Source organism: Psittacula echo (assembly GCF_963264785.1).
Source record: "Psittacula echo genome assembly, chromosome: 1".
NCBI lineage: Eukaryota > Metazoa > Chordata > Aves > Psittaciformes > Psittacidae > Psittacula > Psittacula echo.
This window is the reverse complement of record NC_137735.1, coordinates 14,014,199-14,039,344: the sequence shown is the minus strand read 5'-3', so window position 1 is coordinate 14,039,344 and position 25,146 is coordinate 14,014,199. Positions and strand designations below refer to the sequence as shown.

The window sequence follows — 25,146 nt, the reverse complement described above, 5'->3', positions numbered from 1 at the left end:
TCAGGGTACAATCTGACTTAATGAGACTGGCCTTTAGGTCATCAATTCCATGCTTTGGCTGCTTTTTCTGCTGCCTGTGTACCAGTCAAAACCCACATGGAGCTATTGTGTTTCCTTAGAGATCACTAACATTAGATAAAGATTGCTAGCCATGACACTTAAGTGCCTCAGCAAGGATGTGCGCTATTTGTTAAGCACCTTGAACCTGAGTTACTCTGTAGAAAGCAGAGATGAGCACAGCCCTTTCCCCAAATTTACAATCCCCTGAATAACCATGGCAAAATGACCTACAGCACAAGCCCTGGAGGACGGAGATGTGCTAGTTTTGAAGACACATTTATTTTCAAGTATTCTTTACATTTGTATATATATACTTTTTTGCATCCTTAAGGCAGCAACTTCTCACCAGGAAGCATGCCAGTTTCCTTACCAAGTTACCTCATTCTTTCTTCTAAAATCACCAGTAGCAAACTTCAGCTGCTTATTTGATATCAGAAATGAAATCCTCTTAGCTGCCCATTTCACTTGACTGGCAAATAAGGACACTTTTTAGTCACAGATATTGTGGGTATGTATATGCACATGCACACACAAACATCTATCTTTTTCTCTGCTACGTCATAGTATATGGGATGAAATGCACTTCAGATTAAAAATGTTAAGCCAAGTATTTGTAGTAGTACTGAGTGGCAACTCAGTGCAGTGTCTATCTGCTTAACAAACATGCTGTGTACAGACTTTTCCATAAATCTAGAGAAATGGGCAAGACTATGCCTAGTTAGTGCAAGTTCATAAAAGGCAGATTACCATTAAGGAAATGCATGGTGCCAAAGACAAGAATAACTTACACTGTGGAGAGGTTATCCAAAATTCTCCTTTTCTTTACAACAGACACTAAAACAGAGTACCCCTGAATATGCTCAAATAACTAAAAAAAGGGCCACAGCAATCAACTGGGGAATTTACATCCATTCATCTTAATCTGATACTTCCTCAGGCACACTCTTAATACACAGTCGTCCTTTGCTTTTGACTATTTTCAGCCAACAGAAGGGCTCAAATATAAAATCACAGAAGCTGGAGATGAAAGGATGTCGTCAGTCAATTTGTTAAACCATTTGCTGTGTTATTTTGGCTCCCTATGGTATTCTGTCAAATACGCTTCTGATCATCACTTGGACTTTTGATGTTATTTGGATTCTGAATGACTCTGGCTTCACATACAAATAAATGAATTACACCCATCCATCTGTGGGTTATTCATCTGTTTGCTCAAGAACACTTGCTTGTAAAAGACAAGGGTATTGCCAAAATTAAATTAAGTACTTCTTGTTTTCTGAGAAACCCCTGTATTTCCACTTACAGGTGCAATTTTTATATAAAATGAGATTTTTTTTTCCTACTTAACACATCCATGTATGATTTATGAAATGTTACTCAAGTCAGACAAGCTTATTTTACACTTTATTTACTCAGAACAGAACACTGATGAGAGAAATAAATGAGATCGACAAGACAATCCATAGTCAGACGTGACTTTCTTTATGCCACAGCCAGGAAGGGAACCTGGGCCTCTAACATCACAGGCCATTGACCTCGGAAAAGGAGAGATGGAGTGCATTTGGATCTGACAACCGGAACAAACCACACTGAGGGGCTGCTCATGCTGTCATCTGTGAGAAGAGCTTGGTTTGGTTTGAGGCATAAAGGCCAGGCGCCTGCCTGCCTCTTCGTCTCAAGAGCTGCCACCATCCCAGTCACTTGTTGCATCACCTACAGCGGGTTCTGCTCCACATGCAGCTCACCTGCCAGACTGCAGAATGAGCACGCCGCTTGCCTTGGGTTATAGCAGACTGTGAACACGAATCACTTTCGTTTCCCCCCAGGACAGACGAGATCATAAGATGGATGTCCCCTCCCCTCACTGGGGCTGCAGAGCTCTGCAATACGCATTTACCTTCAAGCGACGCGAGCGCCAAGTCCAGCACTCGCAGTGCCCCCCTTTGCGGAGGGAGCTCGCTCTCACCACCCTGACAGGCACGATCGTCCTTTCCTCGCAGACGCGCTAAGGACGAAGCTAACCACGCGGTGACAACCCCTCGCCTCACAACCAGCACCGCCGGCGGGCAAAGGCGAGGCCGGGCCCCCTCCGCTACCGTATTCACTGGCTTCCCCGCCCCAGATACCGCGGCTGCCTCCGCCGGGGCCGGACGGCCCGTACTTCAGGGACACCGGGGGGGCCGTGAGAGGAACGGCGGCGGCTCCGCGAGCCATTAACGCAGGACACTGGGAGCCACCGCTCCTCCGGTGCTGTTCCGTTCCATAGCATTCCGTACGGCTCCGCCAGGGGAGGGGCTCGGAGGGCGGTGCGTCGCGTCCCGTCCCGTCCCCCCCGCGCCCCGCCCCCGCCTCCTCCACCTGCTGCCGCTGCGCCAGTAGCTGGCTGTGGGGAGCCGCCCGCCTCATCCCCGCGGGTCCCCTTTGTGCTGCTGTTGCTGCTCCAGAGCTGCCCTCAGCCACGCAGCGGCTGCGTCACGGCCCAGGCGCTGTGTCCGCCCAGAGGAACCCCGCGGAGGGACAGCAGTCGTTTCGACCCCCGTTCCGCCATTGCTGCGCGGGCCGCGGCGCAACGGAACGACGCCTCGCCGCCCCCCGAGGAAGGGCCGGGAGCCGCGGCGGTGAGTGGCGGGGCCGCGGCCTCACACCTCGGCCAAGGGCCGGGAGCCGCGGGTGGCCGTTACCCCTCTGAGGGGCGGTCAGGGAGCGGGATGCCGGGGCAGGGCGCGGCGGGTGCCCTGCGGGTAAGGGCAGGCGGTGAGGAGAGCCGGGCTGGCTGGGGGATGCGGCGATGGGCCCGAGGCGGGGACCGGCACCGGTGCCCGGCCGATCCCGCGGGCTGAGGGGCGATACCGCACCGGGGCCGGGCGGGGAGGCGGCGCGGGGATCAGGCTAAAGTGTCGGGCGTTTTGGGGTGCTTTGGGGTTTGTGTTTTGTTTAACTACGACAACAAAAGCGCTGGCCATTGTACTTCCCAAAACGCTAAGATGTAACCGAGTCACAACGACCAACGCTGTTTAATATTAATATTTAACATTTACTACTTTTTTTCCATAAGCCATTTCCCTGAGGGCTGTGGAAAGGTCTGGTGCATCCCGAGTTCTTGACATTTTGAATTTTTGTGCGTGTGTGTCAGCAGAAAATCCCTCTAGCCTGGAAGAATGGTGAAACTGGGGAATAATTTCAGCGAGAAGAGCACAAAGCAGCCCCTTTTGGAGGATGGATTTGACACCATCCCCCTGATCACACCCCTGGATGTCAATCAGCTCCAGTTCCCGCCTCCTGATAAGGTACAGTAGGCATTAGTTTCCACCCTGGAGAATCACACCCAAATCTCAGGCGAGCAACAAAAGAATAGGTTATGTGTAAGGAGCAGCTTAGAAATGTCAAGGAATACGGGGTGTTTTAAGGCATGCTAGTTCCCTCTGGGGAAAAAGATTAACAGTTAAGCTAATGAAAATCCAGTAGTAATGATTTGCATTAAGAAATAGTGGGAAATATTAGCAAGAAGCATCTATAGATTTCAGTGCTGCTGTATGAAATATCTAAACATAAAAATGCAAGCTTTTCTATGCTGTATTGTCATAGCCCTTTCCATTCTGGAAATTTTTTATGTCTGTAAGGTACTGTGTATTGTCTGTGAATGATACGAATTTTCTGTCCAGAAAATGCCACCCTAATGCGGGGGATAAAGCACTGCTTTATTTCTTTGCAAGATGTGCATGGGCAGACTTGCCACAGGAAGAAAGAACTTCCACAATCCCTCTGTGCTTCAGTAGGAAATTAACACTAGACCCTGACAAGCTGAAATAATGAGATGAGAACAGGCCATTGAGTTTTCTCCTTGGTGGCTGATTTGGTTCAGAACCCTCCAAATAAGTGATTTAGATGCTACACAGCTGGAAGGGGACAGTCCAAGGTGCTGCTTACAGGTTGGAAGGGAAGTGTGCATCCTGCATACCTCGTTACGTGGCTTGCTTACTAAGGATTTAGGAAGGTGATGTGATAGCATGTAAATGCATTTATTCTCACAATAAGAATTCAGCAAGTGTTACTACAGGTAAGGCATACAGTAGTAGGATAAATTTTCAAATATTCCAGTATCCTGTTTTTCAGTATCCTGTTTTAGTAGGGTACTTATTTGAACATTTCTCACTTATGCATCTGGCAAAGAAAATGCTTTGTAGTCTTTGAAAAATAGCAAATTTAACTAGGAAATAGTAATACCTTTATGCTAATTTTTATTTTTGGCATTGTGTCTTCCATGAGCGCAATTCTATTTCTAGATAAACTGATAGCTATACCTTCCTTATAGCTCAAAAAAAATCACATAATCTTATACTGGAGTAAAGAATTTTACCTTGTGAAATTTGTCTCAGGAGAGTGTTGCATGTAGGCAATACAGATAAATTTGTGACCTCCATTTTAATTGCTATCAACACCATTCTGTGTCATGTGTGGTGACCAGTTGGTAAGCATAAATGCAATAAGCCATAACAGCTGTTAGAGAGCATGAGGGTCCATTTTCTGCCCTTGGTTACATGGGTGTAAATCTTGTAACTGAGGACAAAATTGCACCCTAAGGCTTTAAAACAAGTTAAGCCTTACTGTGGCTGATACGCCTGCCAGCTGGTGACTGGATATAACCGATTACCAAGGACCAACGTCCAAAGGAATTTGTTATGTTACTGCACTGCTAAGCAGGAGTCTGAACTGGGGATCTGTATGGTAATAGGTTTAACCTGAGCAGAGCCTCTTTAGTGAGCCCAGGAGGTTCTCTGCCAGCCTGATTGCTCTTACTAAAATGAGGCAGAACTCCTCCCTCCTTCACGCCATTTGTCTGGAATGAAAGCAGATTTACAGCTAGGTTAGAAGCTTAAATAAAGGAATATCTCGTTGGCTCTTCTACTCTTTCCACGGTCTATCTGTATGTTAGCTTTCCTTCCTTTCACAAACATACAGGGGAAACAATAAAACCATTATATTTATTTGCCCTGCCGGCTGTAACTGGTTAGCGAGGTCAGTGTGACTTTACTGGTTGATACAGGCCTAAAGACAGTAGTACAGCAACTGATGTGAGGAAAAAAAAAAAAGAAACAGTATTAAGTCAAGATTAGCACACAGATCAAATTCTGAAGTACAAAGCTATTAATGTATAATGAATAGAGTACATCATATATCTATGCTTATTTTTCACCTACAACGCTCCAATATGGCAGTGAAGCATAACTTCTTGAACAGCAGTGACTACAACACTAAGAATTTCATGATTTTGACAGCTTCTAAATTAAAGGGATGAACTGATCTAGATGCATACTTAGGTATATTAAACAAAAGAAGACATTACATAACCACAAAGATAGAACTTTATGTTCAGTGTCAGCTGAGGGTGACTTGAGTTGCCTGAGGTTATGCAACATAAAGGGGGAAGTAACATGTTAAAAAGCATTCCAGAAATCTGCGGTTTACTTCCATGATGCTGTTTCGCAGTTGTAAAATTAAATAGTAATTAATTAGAGCTGAAAATAGGTAAAGTAGTTCTAAACCTTTGCCCTGCACATATATATATGTGTAATGCTGTGTGTCTGGTAAGCTCTGTGGTACTGAATCCAGGTACAGTACACATTCTAGATGCCATTTCAGGGAAGCCAAAGCTTTAATTTCACTGCCTGCTGTCTGTAAGTGTCACAATCTTAACTTCAGAATAATGTAGTTGCTATTGAGACCATGGGTAGCACTATAGATAGAATCTGGTTCTGAATCTTAGAGTCTACATATTTTTAACTTGAAACAGCAGAGAAAACTGAGCAGATCTTATTAGCACTGTTAGTATGATAAACTGCACCCTGTCTTGGGAGTGGTACTTTGAAAAAGGTCCTGAAAAACTGCAGAAGGCAAGAATGAGGCAAATAGGTTAGGTTTGTAAGAATTTTGTTCAATTAGAATGCCTGGGAGAGCACTAGAGCTGTGACTGACGTAATGGGTATTTTAGGAATATGGGTAAGGTGCTAAATGGTGTAGCTTGGGGCAGTAACTCATAGCAAGGAATAAACTGAAGTTGAAGAGCCTTGGATTATTCAAGAAATCTCATTAACACAAGGGTTTGTGGGCATCTTGCTGCTTGCAGCTGGCAATTCCAAAGCTAGATGTTGAATATAGGAGTGCCAAGACCTATAGTCTAGTACATAGTGAATAGCAACTAGTGCTTTCAAAGAACATGACTGTTGGTGGCATCATCTGCTAGATTTCTATCGGCACTCTTCAATAACTGTCTCGTCCTATTAGTCTCCAGTTTGAAATTCCAGTAGTGGGACCTCCTGAAGCAAATGGAGGTGGCTGTTTTCAAACTATGTAAAGTGGGAAGTTTCATGATTTGGATTTGAAGTAAGTAGATGCTGGCCTAGGGTAGCAGCACAGTACCACTACAGCTGAGAGAACTGTTTGTGCAACTGTTGCATAACAAGTCTTCTGTAGGTTCATCAGAACCACTTTGATGGATAATTGGGAAAAATAACTGACAACCTTCAGCTGCCAAACAATTACACAAGTAGGGGAAAAAAAGCACTGTGGTAGATGTGCTTGTAAGCAGGTAAAAGAAGAGTTAATGAATAAGTAAGATTTGTATGGCCAGTTCAAGATCAGGTGGGATGGGGCTTTGAGCAACTTGGTCTAGTGGGAGGTGTCTCTCTCTGTGGCAGGGAGCTGGAGCTAGGTTATCCTAAGGTCCTTTCCAACCAAACCATTCTATGATTCTGTGTTTCACGTGACAGCTTTTTGATTTGTTTTATTTTTTTTTAAAGGTTGTGGTCAAAACAAAAACAGAATATGAACCTGATCGCAAGAAGGGGAAGTTCCGTACTCCTAAAATAGCTGAATTCACAATCAGCATCACTGAAGGGGTTTCAGAAAGATTTAAGGTAAGCAATGCTATATGAAGATGTTAATGACTTGGTCGTGTTCACAGAAGTGCTTAAAATCAATTGCTGATTGTGTCAAAAGTGTCTAGAACTGACAGAGTGGCTGTTGTGGGTATAGCAGGACATGAGAAAGATAAATGTTATAATAGATCAGTATTTAGCAATTAGGAGCAGAGCAAATCTTGCAGCATTATTGCTTGCAATCCCTCACAGGCAGATTAATTCCGAAGGCACTTCAGTCAGTGTGTCGGTTATAGAACGTGGCTGGCCAGGGTGTATGTGGGCTGCATGCAGGTAGCTCTCAGGAAATGGATAAAGCTCTTGTTAGTGTTGAAGAACAAGAACCACAAGAGTATTTGTTTTCTTTTTGGCTTCTTATTTTTCACTGTGGCCAAACCATTCTCTTAAAAGCACTGTCACAGTCCATTATGTATATTTTTATAGTTAAATGTATGACTTGGCAGCTCAAGCATGTATACCAGAGTTCTTTGCTATCAGTTTTCTTGGTCCAGTTGTATCTCACAGCTTGGTCATGACTGTTACTGGCAGACAGCAGTTCAGCAAGAATCTGCCTCAGATTTACTCTTTAGTGTCCACACCCCTATTACTCCCTTTAGTACTACTACAGGAAAGCTGAGAGCTTAACTTGTGCAAGGATTCAATTACCGTTTCGTCTTCTCACTGGAGGATAGGTTTTCTTGCTCTGTGTAAGTAAGGCAAAGCAGGAAAGTTGGCACTTCAGTTCATGCTTTCCAACTTACTCTCTTAAAGGAAGACTACAGCTTTTCAGGGCTGTTAATTTGGAATATTATGCAGGGGTGCCAAAGCATTTTTGAATGGTAAGCAATGACACTGGTCAGTGCATAGGTACAAATACATTGGGAAAGCCTAACATTTACTGTGAAGGAAAATTACAGAGTTTCAGTAAGGATGTGGATTTTCTTTATATTGCACACTTCTAACCTCAGTTTGCATGATGGGAGTTGTAATGCCTACCCAGAGACTGTAGTTCTGTTGTTCCTGAGCTGTGGTTCTAAAAGCTGCCCAGGCCCAAGCCTACCTTCAGAACTGTATACACAGCTCTGTGGACTATGCTGAACAAAGAAAGTGAAAGGTTCAAGGAGGGGTTAGACACTCTGGGCTACGTTTGCAAAGGAACTTCGCAGAGCGTTACCAGGACAAATGTTTTTAAGTGCAGGTCACCTGGTGGAGTCTTCAGCCACACAGTGAAGCCTGTAGGTTCCCAGTAAGCTATGTGGGGAGCCATGCCAGATAGCTAATAAGAGAGATGTGGTGTGGCAGAAATATACTAAGGAGGTAAGAAACCTAGTTCCAGTTTTTCTGTTCCCTGGTGTGGAGCAAGGACATCCTATCCCTCAGGGAAAATGCTACGTTCTGACTGACGCTCTCCTCCTTGGCACCAGTCCTTGAGAATAATCCCCTTCCTCTCAGGTGAGGAATACACTGTATTGTTGGGTAAGATGAAGATGGACAGCTGAGAACAAAGGGAACTTATGCCTGGCTGTCTTTTTGTGTGTGTCCTGGTCACACTATGGTGATCTGAAAATACTTACTACATTATAAAAAAGCAAAAAAAGGGAAGAGAGAGTATTTAGTTTGCGTATGCTGCTAAGACTTCGGTTCCAAGCAGCTGAGCAGAATCTATACCTGAGGAATTCTGCGCTTATCTACTAGCTGTTGCGACTAAGGGATTTCATTGTTACATTAAATTGTAGATAAGGAAGGGTTCTGAACATCTTGATTTCATCTAAATTTTTTTGCACATCCCTTTATAATCTGGGCTCTTTCCGTTTTTGTTGGGAGAGCTGAGCAGATGAGACCTTACTGAACAATAAAAGCTTGTTGTGCTGTTGGATAGTCTTTCCTAATTTGAATAGCTGAACAGTTAGAAGCCTGAGCATTTTTGTATTGCCTTTTTATATACCTTTGGATGGCATACTTAAAAAAAAATAGGTTTTAGATACTCTTTTATGGTGATAACTCTGGGATTAATCTCATACTACAGGGTTGCTAGGTTTTGCTGCTAGGTAACTACTGCATCAGAGAGAGGTTTCAGTAAGATCTGGTATCTCTAGGCAATTGCAGGGTGATTCACACTGTGGCTGTAAGTCTGGGCTGCTGAAGAAGAGTGTGGGGGTTGATCAATTAGGAAAACCAGTTCAGTTAATTGAAAACAATCGTTTCATGCAGAACATCCAGGTCCTAAAAATGTCCCTTAATCTCTATGTAACAGTTTTAGAATTGAATTATGCTGCTTGCAACATTTTCAAGAGAACTGACTGCTTCTCCAGCAGGGATGATTGTCGTATTCACCACTCCCAGTAGTAAATATTACATGAATAATTGATGAAATTTCATAAATATGTAGATGAAAAGTACTGATTGTGTGAGGTTTTCTCCCGAGTCCTTATTATTTGTGAACCATCATGTTAACTACTGCTGTTGATTCTGAGAGAGCAAAAGGATATTTGTTTGAAAATTAAATATTTGCTATAATTATGAGATGCATTATTTAACTGATGGGATATTGACTTTGGCTTGGGTTCATGAAAAAAGCTTCAGATGCTGTTTCAGTGACTTGAATATTGTACATCACCAATGCCTAAGCTTGCCACAAAACCCAGCCTGCATGTTGTGCTAAAAATAAGAGTCAGTCCTATTTACAAATAATTCACATGTGTGTTCTCAGATGTGTACTTCTTAAATAAGGACAAAGCAGATTGCATTTTTGGGATTCAGCAGTGCAGATCATCTAAAGCTGTTCTTCTTAAGAAACGACACATTCTAACAAAGGAAGCAACTCCAGCATGTGCATATGTCATGTAGATCATTTAGTGTTTTAGCAGCTGGGTGAATAAGAAATTACAAAACTTATTTTCTGCATTCTCCACATTACCACGGTTATTACAACAGAGCTGAGAATGTTTACAAAGACAACTGCAAGTATAATTTTCCTGTTTGAAGCCACATTCTGAATTCAAATCAGAATCTGTCAGAAGAATATGAAGACTTCCTGATTCTGAGAACCCTATTGTCTTCATTTAGTTTTATGGCACTAACCACACCAAGGAAGAGGTGATTTTTTTCACTGGAGGTTATTTTTCATTGAGAAAGAGAAGTCTTGCTTGTGTTCCTTGAACAGTGCAGGCTAATGCGGGGAGTTGGTCCTTCACATCTGCAAAGCAGCTTCGAATGAGACAGGTTTTTCTCTCCTGTAGATTGTAGACTATACAGAATAACACAACAAGACTGGAAATGTCATTTCAAATGAGCCTTATGATCAGGACATAGGAAGAAGTTATTGCAGACAAAAATTAATGGTATCAGTTACGCAAGGCCAAACCTTTGCCCTGCCATTGTCAGAGCAGCATTTTTACGAACTCCAGTTGGATTTTGCAGTGGGATGTCTGTTTTGGCACCTACTGAATTGGGCTGCAATTGACAGTTTTGCACAAACACACTGGTTTAAAAAATGTTTGTTGTATCCAAACAAGAGATTTTTTTTCTGTCTTTGAGGGAAACCTGAATAAGGAACATAAAGAGGTATTTTGAAAGCACATACTTATGTTTCCCAATACATTTCAAGTCCTTAAATAAATCCAAGCTGTGGTATGTCTTCAGCCATTTGGTTCTATTCAAAGGCAATTCAGTTCTTCAGATTTTATCCTTGACATCTCTACGTACATCTAACTACAGAGCCAAAGCCTTAAGCTTATATCCGTGGTAAGACCATACGATGCAAGCCATGTACTGTCAAGTAGCAAGCAGTTGTTGAAATATCTGTATGAGGTTATGGAAGGGGCATCAAGACTTCCTTTTTAAATCAGTTCTTGAAGTTTTACCTGCTGTTTTTAAGACTGGAAAAATGTATGCAATGTATATTTAAATACTTCATTTTTGACCTGTCTTAAAGTGGCATCCTTTAAAATATATTTCTGACTTTTTAACCTGTTCTTAGTAACACCAATAGTTATTATTGCTGCAAAAAGAATCTCTTTGTTTCTGTGTGATACTCTGTGTGTTGAATAGCTCTTTGTTCCTACTGAAAAAGTCTGTTAGGTGCAGGAGATGTCAGCTGATTTCTGTGCAGGGTATCACATCCTTAAGTATGTCCTGTGTCTGTCACTTAGTGCTGGAAGAGTGACAGGTACTTACTGCCATGAGTAGTTCTGTTTTCTTCAGTAGCACTATTCAGAGGATTAAAGTTACTCACAAGCATAAGCGTTTGGCAGGGTTTGAATCTTTCTATTATTACTTCAAGAAAGAAAAATAAAGGAGATTCTTCTTTCAGTGTAACTGCTGTTCCAAATCAGTTGATGTAAGTAAAGGCTCTGCATGGCAACTGTTGTTTTTTCCATTTCTTTACCTGTTAGACAAGTCTCTGATGTGACATTGACAATCCTTATGCTAAATTTTTGGCTAAAAGGAATTTTTGTTACAGTCAGAGCTGGAAGATTTAAGTTAAGTGGATGCCTAACAGCACCTCCCCTGCTCCAAGTCAAATGTCCTCTGCTATTGTATCCATTAGAAATCCTTTTCTTGGAGCAGAACCAGTGACGCTGGTGACAAAGATGATGTTTTGGGCCTCTCCATATGTAACACCTCTATAGCCTTGCCTTTCCTGAAGTAACCTTCTCCAGCCTTTCTGCTGGCCTCAGTAATATCCTCTTTGTTTGTTTGGGAAAGTATCAGAGTTCTTATCTGAGGGCCACAGGGTTTCTTGAACTGCTTCTTCAGATCCCTGTAGTTAAGAAACTAATATATGGTGCCATGTGATGGAAAATGAAAGCAATATTCATTGTTGAGCCACAAGTGCTGGACCCTCAAGGCCACTGCCTTGTTAACCTGTTTTTGTCTAACAGTATCTCCCTTGGGTTTCATTAATCTGCTCCCCTTCAGGCTGGTTCTGTTGTCTTGTGCTGTGTGTTAATAAGCTCTGGGTCTGTAGTTTCATTGCAGTTATTTTCCTTCATGTATCTATCTGCCTTTCTTGCTGCTCCTCCCAGTCATCTCCAGGTGAGCATCCAAGCCAGTTCCCTCTTCATCTTTGTTATTTGTGTTTGAGAAGGACAGTCTTTTAATTTCTTCTACTTTTTCTGTACACTTTACCCCACACTTTGACCACAAAGGTTTGATGTGAGTGTTCTGGTGAAGAAAGTTGAGTTTAATAGGTAGATACCAGTCACATAGCTAAACGTGACATCATGTTAGAAATACTCTTCTGCAATGCACCTGGTTGTCTTTTGAGTTACTGGTCATCTTGTATATGTATATATGCTCCTGAGACAAACAAGTATGGGAAGTTGTACCAAGTTGTTATGTATAATTTAGGTTGCTCCATAAATAAGTCAAATATTGCATGCATAGATACAAAAGTTCTTTTTTTTTTTTTTCTTTCATGTTGCCATTTACTTCAAATTGAACAGTTCTTAATGTTTAAGTGCGTTTCAGACACGTTTTTCATGTAGACTTCTAGGGACAGGTAATAACAAACAATATAATTTTGGAAAAGCAGGAATATTAGAAGTGAAGTGCTGATTTCAGTGTTCTCCAATGTGCTGGTAGAGGGCATTGTGCAGCTGGAGATGCAGGATTTCAGTGGAGAGAGGTGAAATGGAGGTCACGGCCATTTGCAGGGAAGTCAGTGTGGTGTTTTACGAATTTCAGTCTGTGAGCTGTAGCCAGACACAATCTATTGTAATTACAGTCTGCCTGCCCAAAATTCTCTTGTAGTTTAAATTGGATGGCAATAATCTTAATTTCCTGGCCTAAATGGTTGTACAGAGTTGCTGTTTTTCATCCCAGTGGGCTTTGCATTTCACTGGTGAGCAGAGCATAAATTGGTTATAAATCACTTTGTATGAAAGGTGCTCTATAAATTTATGTCTTCCGCCTTTTTGTTTAGTGCTAGCACCAAGTCTGTGCCTAGTACTGTACAGGCAAATCGGAAATGAAAGTTGTGTTCCCAAGAGGCTGCAATTGAAATAGATAATGCATAAACGTGGAGCAAGATGAGATGTGACCAAGTGCCAGTGATTGAGCAGCGAAAATTACTGCATGTCTTGTTAGTTCCACTTTAGTTCCACTTTATGTAATAACAGGTATGCTCGTAGTTGGGTTTGTGTGCAGAAAGGTGCATGACAGAAGGAAAAGCATGAAGGAAGGCAGTGCAAAGCAGCACAGTAAGAGTGTGTTAATAAGAATGTTGGTCAAGAGGAAGAGGCATGATTCGAAAGGTGGTGAAGGCAGAGGAAAAATCAGCTGCACCTAGGCTTTAGTGGGATACAGGCAAAATGGAAGGAGATAAAAAAAAAAAAAAAGGGGCAGACTTGTGCATGGCTTGAAACATGATTTGTAATCTGCTCAGAAAGGGACCGGAGCCAGGAAGGAGTGTGAAGAGAAGCAGGCACAGCTGGTGCAGTTGATGAATTTTGCTCTAATAGTCCAGCTTGATTTAAAAGGCAGTACAAGAAACATTATAGCAGAGTGAGGAAGGAGGAGACTGCAGCAGCCAGGCAGAGAAAATGCAGTGTGCAGTGTTTTGCAGCTGTAGCGAAGTAGGATGGACTGATTGGGAAGATACAGCAGATTCTGATGGCAAGGCCTCTCACAAGCTGTTTACATGTTAGTGAGTTGTCAGATCTGGTGAGTTTAATTTGTTCAGTAAAATGCTTACAGAGACTGAAGACAGCTTTTTTGCTATGGGTGCACTTAGTTCATTCATTAGTCATCTCTCATTTCGATTACTGTAACGGCTTCTGGCTAGACGTTGTCCTTCTGCTCTTCACTTACAATCTATTAACCTGCCACATACATAATACCTTGTCGTCTTTTCTGTTCACTTAGTTTTGCTGCCAGACCCCTTAAAACCACCTTTAAAGGACACTCTCAAGATGAAAACAAAGCCACACTTGGAGTTCCTAGTTCAAAGGAAGAATTGTTTCTGCTGTCTTGTAGTTATTTTATAAAAAGCATTTTAAAAGCCCGTCACTCTTGTGATGTGACAGTCACCTTGGAGTTTGGTGGGATGTACATGGCAGTGAACGATCATAGTAATTCAGAAGACTTCTGCTTCCACTGTGTGGGGTTCTGCACTATGCCAGCTGGCTACCACAAAGAGAAGAGATTCCATATTCTTTCCAGAAGGGAGGGAGTGGTGCTTGTGCATGCAGTGGATCCTCTCCTGCCTTGAACAGAGGAAGATGGCAAGTTGCTGCTAGTGCCTTGGTAGAAAGAGGAGAATAACTCTTTCATAGTGAGTGTACAAAGCTACTGTGGAAGAAGGCAATAAAATGACAGCTTTGGTAGAGCTTGTGGTCTAAAGAGCAGCTTTGATGGCTTCCCACTTCCCATGCTTTTTATTTTTGGAAGGCATCTGGGAGAAGAGGTCTCAGAAGGTGAGGTGGGAAGCTAGGGTTGTACTGTGTTACTGGAGGGGGAGAGAAGCTGACTGTCTCAAGTTTAGAAGTGAACCTGAGAGTCTGACAGTTGTGGACCATCAGTGGTGACTTATTATGAGAGTAAAGGAAAATGGCTATTAAAAGGAAGAGAAGGATTTTCAGCTTATAAGAGAGAAGTGGATTGGGTTAACAGGTGGTTGCAATCACCTTGGAATCCAGTGATGGATTTCTTTCCATATTTGTCATTTGCACATGTGACTGTCCTTTACTTAGATGGGTGTTACTTGTATCCTGAAGGATGGATGGTAAGAGAAGGGAGCTTCTCTTCTAATAGGAAGGATACAAGAGCTTACTTGATTAGGGATTTGCAGATTGAGTGTGATTGCAGATTATTGGAGATAATGAGAATAACAATTTACATGTTAATACCAAAATTAATAATTTTTTTTTTTTTTAATGTACATGTTAATACCAAAGTGAATAACTTTAAGAAATACAGTAAGCAGGAGAGACCCATGAAAATTACAAATTAGGAGCCCTGAGAGTGCTTTCCAGTGGTTTACTGCGTGGCAATGGAGGAACCATGCTGGATGTGACGACCTGTGTGAGCAGTGAGAACTCACAGCTCCATGTACGTCTGTGTAGCAGATAAATGCTCCATGTCTCAGCAAATCAGCCGTGAGGTTCTAGCTCTGCAACTTGCCAGGCTCCAGCAGTCTGCACAAGAGTCGGCTTTTGACCTCTATCAAAAAACATCATTACTTTCCAAAACAGTTTCAGAGCTTTGGAGATAGTGGTCCTGCAGTGATTGTGGAAATACAGATCTTTTTCTGTTAGTTTTTATTAATAGTTGGTCTCAACTATGAATGAGCTTGTTATCTTTATAGTATATTCCTGAGGCCTCATCTGTATGTCAGAATAGTTACAACTGGGAACTACTGGTATGAATCTACTATTCCCAGCTCGTAGGATAGCCAGGGAATATGGTTAAAATGCTTTGAGATATGAGAATATTTTTCAAAGTATTCTAAACTGTTCACTCCTATTAGTGGAGGAGGCAGATGTGAGCTGAATTCATCTGTAACATAGCGATTGTTCTGCTTGGTGTCTGTGTCCCATGTCGCAGGCCTGTGCTTCTAGAGAGAGCAGCCTTTGTCAGTGGCTGTGTGGAATATATCTTGTACGGCATGGGAAGCCTCAGCAATAATCCCATCTGGATTTTATCTTTTCTATCCCCAGTTTCTAGTCCCTTTTCCATTTCTTCTCCAAGAGAAAGAAGCAAAAGTCAGAGCAAAAGGAACAGTATAGCACACACACTTTGAGTCAGTGGGAAGTGAATGACCCAAAACCTGCAACTAGACTGTACTGTGTGTACTGGGTGAGGAGCCTCTGGCTCCTTTCTGGTTCCTCACCTTCCCACACTGCTTCATTGGGAAAGGTGGCCTTGGGCCCATGACCCCACAGGCAGGCAGAGCTGTGAACCTGCATTGGGGCCCTGCATACAGTACAGCAGGACTTAGGGACAGCAGCAAGGCGATAGGGAGGTGGGACAAGGAGCCCCAAGTGGGAACTGCAGGCTTAGGGCTGAGTTTTCCTAGAGCCTGGAGTGCAAGGAAAATTCTGGGGGGAGAGTAGAGAATAAGGCTTGTTACAGTTGTAGGGAAGGGAAAATGGTGGAAGGTGGGATGCCAGGTTTGGGCCAAGCTGGAGTGTGATGGGCCTTGTACAGGCAGGTGGGTGGAATAGTTGAGGAAACACAGGAAGAGGCCCCAAACAACCATGGAAGAGAAAAGGGAGAGGCCTGATTAAAAACACATGAGAAGGGCTGAGCTAGGGCATAGCTTGGGTAGGAAGGGGGGGGAGGTGGAGGGTATGTTGTTCATTATTAAACTGGGCCACAGAGAATGACCAGAAAGGAAAATGTGCTTTATCGCTTGGATTCTGGAGCTCTTGGACATACCGAGACAAGGAACATGTCAGCAGAAAATGGAAGGTTGGCAAGACAGAGTGAGCCATGTTAATTAACCTTTGTGTATGCAATTAAATAATAAACTTGGGGAAACACTAATTAGGTTTGAAAATGGATGTCAGTGTGAGGCTTTTGCAATGCAGTGACTGTTCAGAGAAACTGAAGGTGATGCTGTTAACCAGAAAGGTCCTTTGCTCCTTGTCTTGTTTCAATGGACATTGTTACATTAATATCTATGCTTCTTCTGCTAAATTACTTTCTGACCAGTAGTTCTCCCTGCCTCTCTTCCAGCCCTCCTTTTGTGCTTATTTTCTATCTGTCAAAAATCCTTACAAAATCCTTGGCTTCAGCAGCACGTGAAACTCCCCAGCCTTGTTTCAGCCAGGAAGTGCAGCACTCGCTGTTGTCTGCCCATGATGAAGTTCACTGCCCAGCATGAGAAGTCCTAAAATCTCATCTCAGTTCTTCAGTCCCACTGTCACACACAGTTCACAGTGCTGCAGATCTTGTTAGTTCTGGGGTTTATCATAAAGGCAGTGTGTCGTGGTGGTTTTTACCAAGAGTCAAAGCTACAAGAGTTTTTGTTGGTGGTGGTTTCTCAAATACCAGATTATTCTTGTTTGCATAATTGACCCTCATGTGTCTAAGTTCTCTTTTCACAAGATGTATACAACTGGCTTACTTGTCTTCCTTTAAAATTTAGATTATATTATACTTTAATTAATCACATAATCTTGCTTGTTTCTGTTTATTGCTGTTTCTTATGCTGTAGAACATGCTGGCTTCTTTCTAATTTTCCAAAACCCCAAAAAGCTCAACCACTCTTACTGTGTGATCTCCTTGAGCCACTCATTTGTCTGTCAGTAGGAGCTTTAGAATAATAAAAACACACTTCTGGACACTCTCCCAGGTAAAGAATGCTATTTGCTCAGCTCACATCTGAGCTGAATTGGGAGCTTTGCAGTGTAACTGCTAGGTCAAAATCTTGTTCTTTTCTGTTGTCAGAGGCAAAGTCATTCTAGAGGTAGTTCTGTCTCCAGCCTACCCTAAATAAGGCTGCTGGTTTCCATCTGCTCTAGGTTTATTCCTGAGAAGGGTTAGCTTGATACTGACACTGATTGTAGACTCAACTTCAAACCCAAGTTCCAGACCAGAAAGGTGCTTACAGACATGGTGGAAAGTCAGTGCCACATAATGCAGTCTGTAATGGTTCTGTAATGTAGTGTTGCAAGGCCAGGTTGGACATGGCTTTGAGCAACCTGGTCTGGTGAAAGGTGTCCCTGCCTATGGCAGGGGGGTTGGAACTAGGTTGTAGTTTCTCGCTACTCGTGTGGTGAGGGACGGAAGCACTAGTTCCCTCCGAACTAGGGTTAAGACATAGCGCATTCACAGAATGCGGGTCAACAACGATTTATTGCGCAGTTACAATTCCTTATATCTGTTGCCTAGGCACCTCCCCAGAGTCAGCTGGTTCCTGTCCCTCCTGGCAACTTCCCGTCACATCACGTGATCTTCCATGTGCCAGTCCCTACATTAAGTGAGCTTTATGGTCCCTTCCAGTCCAAACCATTCCAGGATTCTCTGTGAGCACTGTGCAAAGAGGTGCAACATTGCTCCTTGAGGATAGCCCAGTATTGAGCATGGTATATTCCCTTATGGATCTGGCAGTGAGCTACTCCTGCACAGTCTGTGTGGCAAAGAAGTACTGTTTCAACCTATAAATTCAGGAGGATTGAGCAACCAAGCATGCAGACTTATGGTATAACTATCTGTATGTTTGTAGCAGGTGCAACAAACTCTCTTCCTAACAAGAGAGGGCAGATATTACTTTCTCCATGCCCTGCTGCAGTCACCTTTGTATTATCCAGATGACACCTGTACTAAAGCGCTGTCACCTGACTCCATTCTGGGACAGGCACAGGGAAAACAAACATGCTTATCAGCTGACATAAACTAGACTTACACTTGCATCATCCAGACAGCAGCAGACTCAGGCTACCTCCATGTGTCCTTCTGGCCTCGTGTGCACTTAACAGAAGAAGCGCAGCCAAACCCACTTTGCAGTACAGAGGCAATGGGCCTCTGACCAGACAAACTGCTTGCTTCTCAGAGAAGGGGGATGTAGAAGCACTTAGGTGCTGCTTCCCTGTTCTCCCTCAGTAATTAAGCAGCTGTTTTAATCCTTTGCTTGATTTTACTGTAAAGTGCACTCAGAGGTGGCTTCTGTTGCTGACAGTGACAAGCAGCAATACAATTAGCAGTGCGTTACTAACATGAGCATGTTTTATTTTCCTTCACAGGTGACTGTGCTGGTCCTTTTTGCCCTCGCGTTCTTAACCTGTGTTGTATTTCTGGTAGTCTACAAGGTTTACAAGTATGACCATACCTGTCCAGAAGGATTTGTTTTCAAGGTAAATTGCATTCACATGCTAGAAAAATTAGGAGAGCATGTAATATTCTGTGTTATTTTCTGTATAACCTTGATCAAGTCATACTGTATTGAATACAAAATTATGCTTGTTTACAGAGGTTACTGTGCTTCCTGCTGTTTCTTTCTGCTTAATTTATAATTGAGGTTGTATTATTGCATGATTTTCCTAACATTGTTATTTTGCTAATGCTCTTAACAATACAGCAAAAGTCCCAGCACTAGTGTCCTTCAAACCTATTTCACTTCTGGTTGTCTGGGCAAAGCCCTCATTTATTAGGTCATATGGGTTAATTTTGCTGTTCCTCTAAATTCATGTGTCTTAGGAAAGAAGAGAATGATAAAACTTGGAGGGGGAAAAAAAATTGCTCTGGAATATGTGTCAAAAACCCAGTGAGTGATGTTCTCATTAGGAGCAGCAGACTGACTTCAGGGTTATTTCTGTAGAAAAAACTTGTTCTAGAACAGTGACCTTGGAGCCCTACTGCCATGGGCCAAAAGTGATGCCAAAAAAAGGGAAAACACATTTATCAGAGAAGACCTCTGGTTCTATCCGAAAGGGAGGCTGCAGAGCACTTCATTTGTGCAAGATATTAGTGCTGGCTCCTCAGCTGTGACCGGGGCTCAAAGTCAGAAAGGTAACATTGATTTCTCCATTGTAAATTCAGCAGGGTTGAGCTTGGCTGTAATTAGATAGAAAAGTAGCAGTGATGATGGCATCCTTCCCTCTAATTTGTTAAGAATACTTAGGCACGTAATGAATCAAATGGGTACCTAGTGTCTTCAGAAGGACTTAAGAAGGAATGGCTGCCTCAGCACTCCTTGATGATCCTGTTTAGGATTTTTGATTCTGTCACTTCAGGCATATAAATATCTTGCAAGGATCTAGTCCAAAATTATAATCAGTGATGCCCTGCTCTATTAACTTAGCTCCACGTAGTCAGTTTTAGGTTATACTGCTTTCCCTTGGTTCAAGGGCAGAAGATACTGTGGTGAGAATATCTGAAGGTAACTCAGAGATCCAGTGCTTGGTTTTGCTGTTGTTTTCTTGCATTGTCTCAGACAAGCACTGAAACCTCGCTGTGCTCATGTCTCATGGGACTATAGCCTTTTTTCCCCTAAGATTTCTCTTTGAGCAATTTGGAATACAGACTCTTATGTTCCTACTGAGCCTGTCTTGATGTGATCCTGACTTGACAGGAATGGCCAGTTACATATTCCTGCTGTAAGTCTAGTTAACAGCCTGCTGATTCTGGTTCCTTTCATACAAGGTTGTATCCCTTTGAGTTGCAGCCTTCTGGCTTTTGTCTCTCTTCCTAGTGTTAAACATGTTTAAGGGGAGAGAACAGTTTCTTAGCTGTATTTCAGTTACACTGTGAAAGTGTGGTTGGGTTTCTCTCCTTAGGGCCCTGTGTTTGAAACAGAGGTTAGGCAGAAGGTCCCATAGCTCATGCTCTGTGGTTAAGGTGCAGCATATACACAGGCCTGCACTACTGTTACTCTCCCAGTGTTTGAGTTTTGAAGGCTGATTCCTAGCTGCTTGATGGCGTAACGCCAAGAGACCCAGCATCTTTGGTCATGTAACTCTTGAATACGAGTTTTACAGGATAAACACATTAGCAAATGACACAAGGCCTGAAACGATATGAAACTATGAATCTGTATTTGTTGCCTTTGCATTTTTTTTTCTGGGAGAGTCTGTAGTATGTCATGTCAGAGCTTGGCACAGATGTCCTAAGAGGCATGAAGACTATATCTGTCGCCTTGTGACCAGTGTCTCAGTGGACTGGTTTTGTGCTTGATGTAGACTCAGTAACATTCTCCATCCTAGATGTCCTTAGGCTTTGGATGCTGATGTGATTTCCAGGATAACGGCAGAGGTGTCCCCTGCCTCAGGAAGCCTGGTACCATGGGAATCTCTGCATAAAGGCTGATGTACCATAGCTCTGAGTCAGACTTGTTCTTCTCTGCCTTGATGCTCTCATACATGGAGCAGTTCCAAAGGTTTCAGTGTTCTCAACCTTCCTGCTGTCCTATACATCCAGGGCTTGAAGGTGTGCTTAGAAAGGCGTTCATCTTCCTTTGCATAGCAAAGTCAAACTCCTCGAGCCTCAACTCTCTGCTTGCTCAAGCTTTCTGACAGAGCCCTAGTACTTACATTGGGTAGATCACTCCTCTGATGTGATTTTCACTGGCTTTTGGTGACTCACCTGCGTTTTCCTCAAAGACCTGAGTCCACTTCCATCCAGGACAAGTTTCTGCAGGGCTTCAGTGTGCCCCAGACTACGTCTGTTACCCTTCAGCTTTCATTGCCAATGCACTTGCTTTCTGTCAGACTCATGGACAGTACAGCAAAGTAATTTCAGTGCATTAAAGACAACACCATCATCTATTATGTTCAGAATTACTGACCCAGCAAAGGTAATGTGACAGAAAATACTATTTAGAAGTGAATACCACTGGAGTCTTCATGTCAAAGGAACAAAAGGAGTCATCATAACACAGCCATAGACTGGCAACCAGGGTTTTCTCAAAGGCCTTAACCCATAACTAATTTCTGAAATAGAAGAGTTGTGAAACAAATAAGAGACTGTCAACTCACTCTGGAGCATTCCAGTTTCTCCTCATGGCATTCCTTATTACTTCTCTTACCTGCGATCCATGGAAACAAAAAGGATGTAGAGATGTCCTATGTAAGATGAAGGTATTAGGCAAGCAGCAGGATGAGCATTGGTCCCAGTTGCCATTGCTCAGTCACTCCCAGTGCTGTGTGGCTTGTTAGGAGCTAAGCAGAGGGGCTGTCCTTGAGCAGAACACAAGGAGCAGTGAGCAGAAGGGAGCTTTTTCCCGTCTTTTCTAGAAGCATTCAAAAATGCAGTCAGGATGGCAACTGCTGTGTGTTTCTTTAGGCTCTTCGGTCAGATGTTGTGTGTGTTTGTGAACACAAAAAAACCCCTTACTGAGTCCTTTTGCCTGTTACAAAGCAAAACGATTCTGAAAGCAACACAAGATGCTGTGGCATTCTTTTAGACTGGCAGCAATCTTGGCTTGTCTTCAGCACCAGTAATTATATTTGCTTGAATTTCTGTGGCCAGATTTCACTAGGCCAATGGATTGATCTGATTTTAAATACTTACAATTTTACAATTGTGACTGCATCGCATAACTGGGTGAAATAATCACTACAAAGATGGCTGTGTCTGTCTGCTTCTTAGTCGTTTTATCACATCAAAAGTAGTGTCAGCTCTCCCAGATAAAGCGTGGATGATACTTCCAGAAGATGGCAAGGTTGAGGTAGGAGAACATTCATCTCAAGTAACTCTGTTCCATATTTCTGGATTATATGTTTTAAATCTAGGTCCCAGTCTGGCAGCTGGCATATGTAATGGTTATGGCCACAGGAACTAAAACAGTGCTGAATAGGCACAAGCGTCTGCTCAGCTGGGGTGAAATCCTGCCTGCTCTGTAGTGCTACTTCCAGCAAAACACTGGGGAAGAATTTGCCCTTGTGCCTCCTTAACAGATGATACCAGATAAACCAAACCTGGGTGGATGTGATGGTAACTTGGAGCACTGTTGCAAGTCTGACATGCATCAAGGCTTCTGTCACAGGAGCAGGTTGGCACTGAGGAGGTGTAACTCGTGGGAGGGCTGTTAGTCCCATGGCAACGACTCTGCTTGCAGCACTCACATGTACTCTTCAGGGCAGGCAGGTTCACGAGGCTACCTGCAGGCCTCTTGTTTTGGCAAGTCTTCCTTTTTTTTTTTCATACCTTTTGATGCTTTTTTTCACTAACATCTTCAGGATTCAAAATTTATATTAAGGTAAGACTGTTAGATCTGACCCCCAGTTTTTGTGCTTTACGATTTAAACCATTTGAAACTGTTGCTACTGGTGCTTGTTTATGCTCTTTTGGTTTTCTGACAAGGACTAGAGTCAACCCAAAAGGAAAGGTGGACACATTGAGATGGATAGCACCTGGCCCTAAATCCCATGGCATTTTTGCATGTGTGTTTGTCCTCAGCAGTCTCCAATATTAAGTTCCATTTGCCAATTTCTATGAGACCAGCAGCAGTTCAGAGTTGCTGTGCTGGGATATTATAAATCTTAGCCAGTGTGGGAAGCAGGAAGACCAAAAAGCCCATTTCTTTTTAAAAGAGGGTAGAAGCTATTAAACTTATTTTTCTTCAAGCTGCAGCTACTCCTAGTTGGTATCGTAGAAGGTCCATTCAGTTGCCCAGGGGTCTGCCCCAGCACTGGGTTGGTTTGGGAATGGTTATCAGGCCAGGCAGCCTGGACTGGCAGATGTGGCAGAGGACCTACAGAGAGACCTGTCACCTTCTGCAGCAAGACTTGGGGAGGTCACAGGATATGCCCAAGTAATTTTTTTACCTTCATGCAAGTAGCTGCTGCGTTGGCTTTTACTGCATCATCCCTGAACGGGGGCTAGATGATACCTGCTGACTAATGCACTGCACTCCCTTTGGTTCTGAAGATTACAGCAAAGTTTGGATCCTACCCTCTAAATCGCATATTTCTCTTTCAAAAGCTCTGAGCATTCAGCAGTTTCTATTCAGTTCTCTTACACTTAAGGGAAATTAAATAATGCAGTCCCGTGGCTAAAGATAGCTTTTTAAAAGCCTGCTGCTGCTGTGTCTTTCTGACAATCAAGAGTGAAGTATTCTGTATGTGTGTACACACTTGCACATAAGCTTGGCTACTCACTATGTTTTTCCTGTATGTCTTTCTTATGGGGCTATAAAACTGTTTGTACCTTGGCACCAATATATCTGTATTAATTTCTGTCCCTCAGAGTGAAAACACCATATAAAAGTGCCTGAAGCTAATCCAAGGGTAGGATACAGACAACTGTAACTGTAGGGTAAACGCTTGGAAACTAGATGGGGAGGAAAAACCATTCCAAAGTATGGCTGGAACTGGGGATTGAGTACTTTACTTTTAAAAATAATTTCAGGCAAGCATATTTCTTGTGTATTAATGGTTCTGGCACATAAACCTGGATTGGTCTTGCTGGCAAATATATGAGTAGTTTAGGGATTGTGGGGAAGAACATTTTGAACACAGTAGGAAAACATCGTAGTTAATTGCTTTATGTTGCATCTTGACTCACAGAAAATAAATGCTGGCTTAGACTAAAAGGGAAAGAAGAAACAAACCAAACCTGACTGAACCACGTTCAGTATGTGAATGGGGCTGTATCTGTAATCTAATTGATGGATTTTCCTTTCAGAATAATCAATGCATTCCAGCTGGGTTGGAAAACTACTACTCTGAACAAGACTCCAGCGCTCGAGGGAAGTTTTACACAGTCATAAACCACTACAATCTGGCCAAGCAAACCATCACACGCTCAGTGTCCCCATGGATGACAGTACTGTCAGAAGAGAAACTATCGGAACAGGAGACTGAAGCTGCTGAGAAATCGGCTTAGTATGATCCGCTAATTAGTAACACTATGTCATTTGAAGGTAACTAAGGGACTTTAAGGAACTTTTCATTAAATATAATTACGGATAATTTAGAGGTTACTCATGTTTATGGTGCAATTGCTTCTGTTTGCTGATACTGCTTTGCAAAAAAAAAACCAAAAACTTGCTGCAGAACATTCATGGGCGTAAGACAAGGTGCCTATCAGCATCGCTTTAGAGCTTTGACACCATTTTCAATGTTAACAAACCCCCAATGTTAGGTATGTTCTTGCAGTTCATTGGATACTGACAGATTTCATCACCGGATTTTTGGGGCTTGGACCTTAGATAAATCATGTGTTCTGTTCTCTGAATTGATCCTTTACTTATGACTTTTTTTATTCTCTGTCATTTTGCAAACTGAAACACCCCAGCCATAACCAGAGTGATCTCTTGTTCAGCTCAAAGCTTTATCTAATACTTACTTTTGGCTCAAGCAAGAATGAGAGTCAGCATTGATGTCAAGGGCATAATGTAATGACTTGTATGGAGAAAGAAAGTGTCAGGTAGCATTTTTCTTACATTTTTCTCTACTGTTGTTTCTTTGTAAGTGATGATGAAGTTCTCCGCAACAAGGCATGCTCAATGTTTTATTATTGCTGTCAGCAGGATTTAACTGCATTTCCACTGTGGCTTTAGCATCTTGGTACGGATGTGCACTGAAACACAAACTAGGTAGATGTCATGGAAAAACACAGACAGTTTTAGTGATGGATGCTGAGGATAGTGTAAAAAACCAAGGCAGTTCAGGATGTCCTAATGAGAAATTACATCTTTTGGTCATAGTTCAGAGGCAGAAAACCTATGCACAGTACATGTAGTCTGCCATGTAATTTGTTGGATGCAAGTGAGGGAGTAACGTCT

At 42.7% G+C, this 25,146-nt stretch overlaps 1 protein-coding gene across 2 annotated transcripts; it reads left to right on the top strand.

Annotated features, from left to right (window-relative positions):
- Positions 1-3,218: 3,218 nt before the first annotated feature.
- NSG1 (neuronal vesicle trafficking associated 1) lies at positions 3,219-24,245 on the top strand (the record flags this gene model as incomplete). 2 transcript variants are annotated; one of them, XM_080623460.1, is made up of 4 exons in its annotated part: positions 3,219-3,347; positions 6,858-6,974; positions 18,665-18,775; positions 24,045-24,245. In XM_080623460.1, the coding sequence occupies 4 exons, from the start codon at positions 3,219-3,221 to the stop codon at positions 24,243-24,245; spliced, it is 558 nt and encodes a 185-aa protein (XP_080479586.1). The 2 variants fall into 2 exon arrangements, with proteins under 2 accessions (XP_080479586.1, XP_080479587.1); XM_080623461.1 differs by lacking the exon at positions 6,858-6,974.
- Positions 24,246-25,146: the final 901 nt, after the last annotated feature.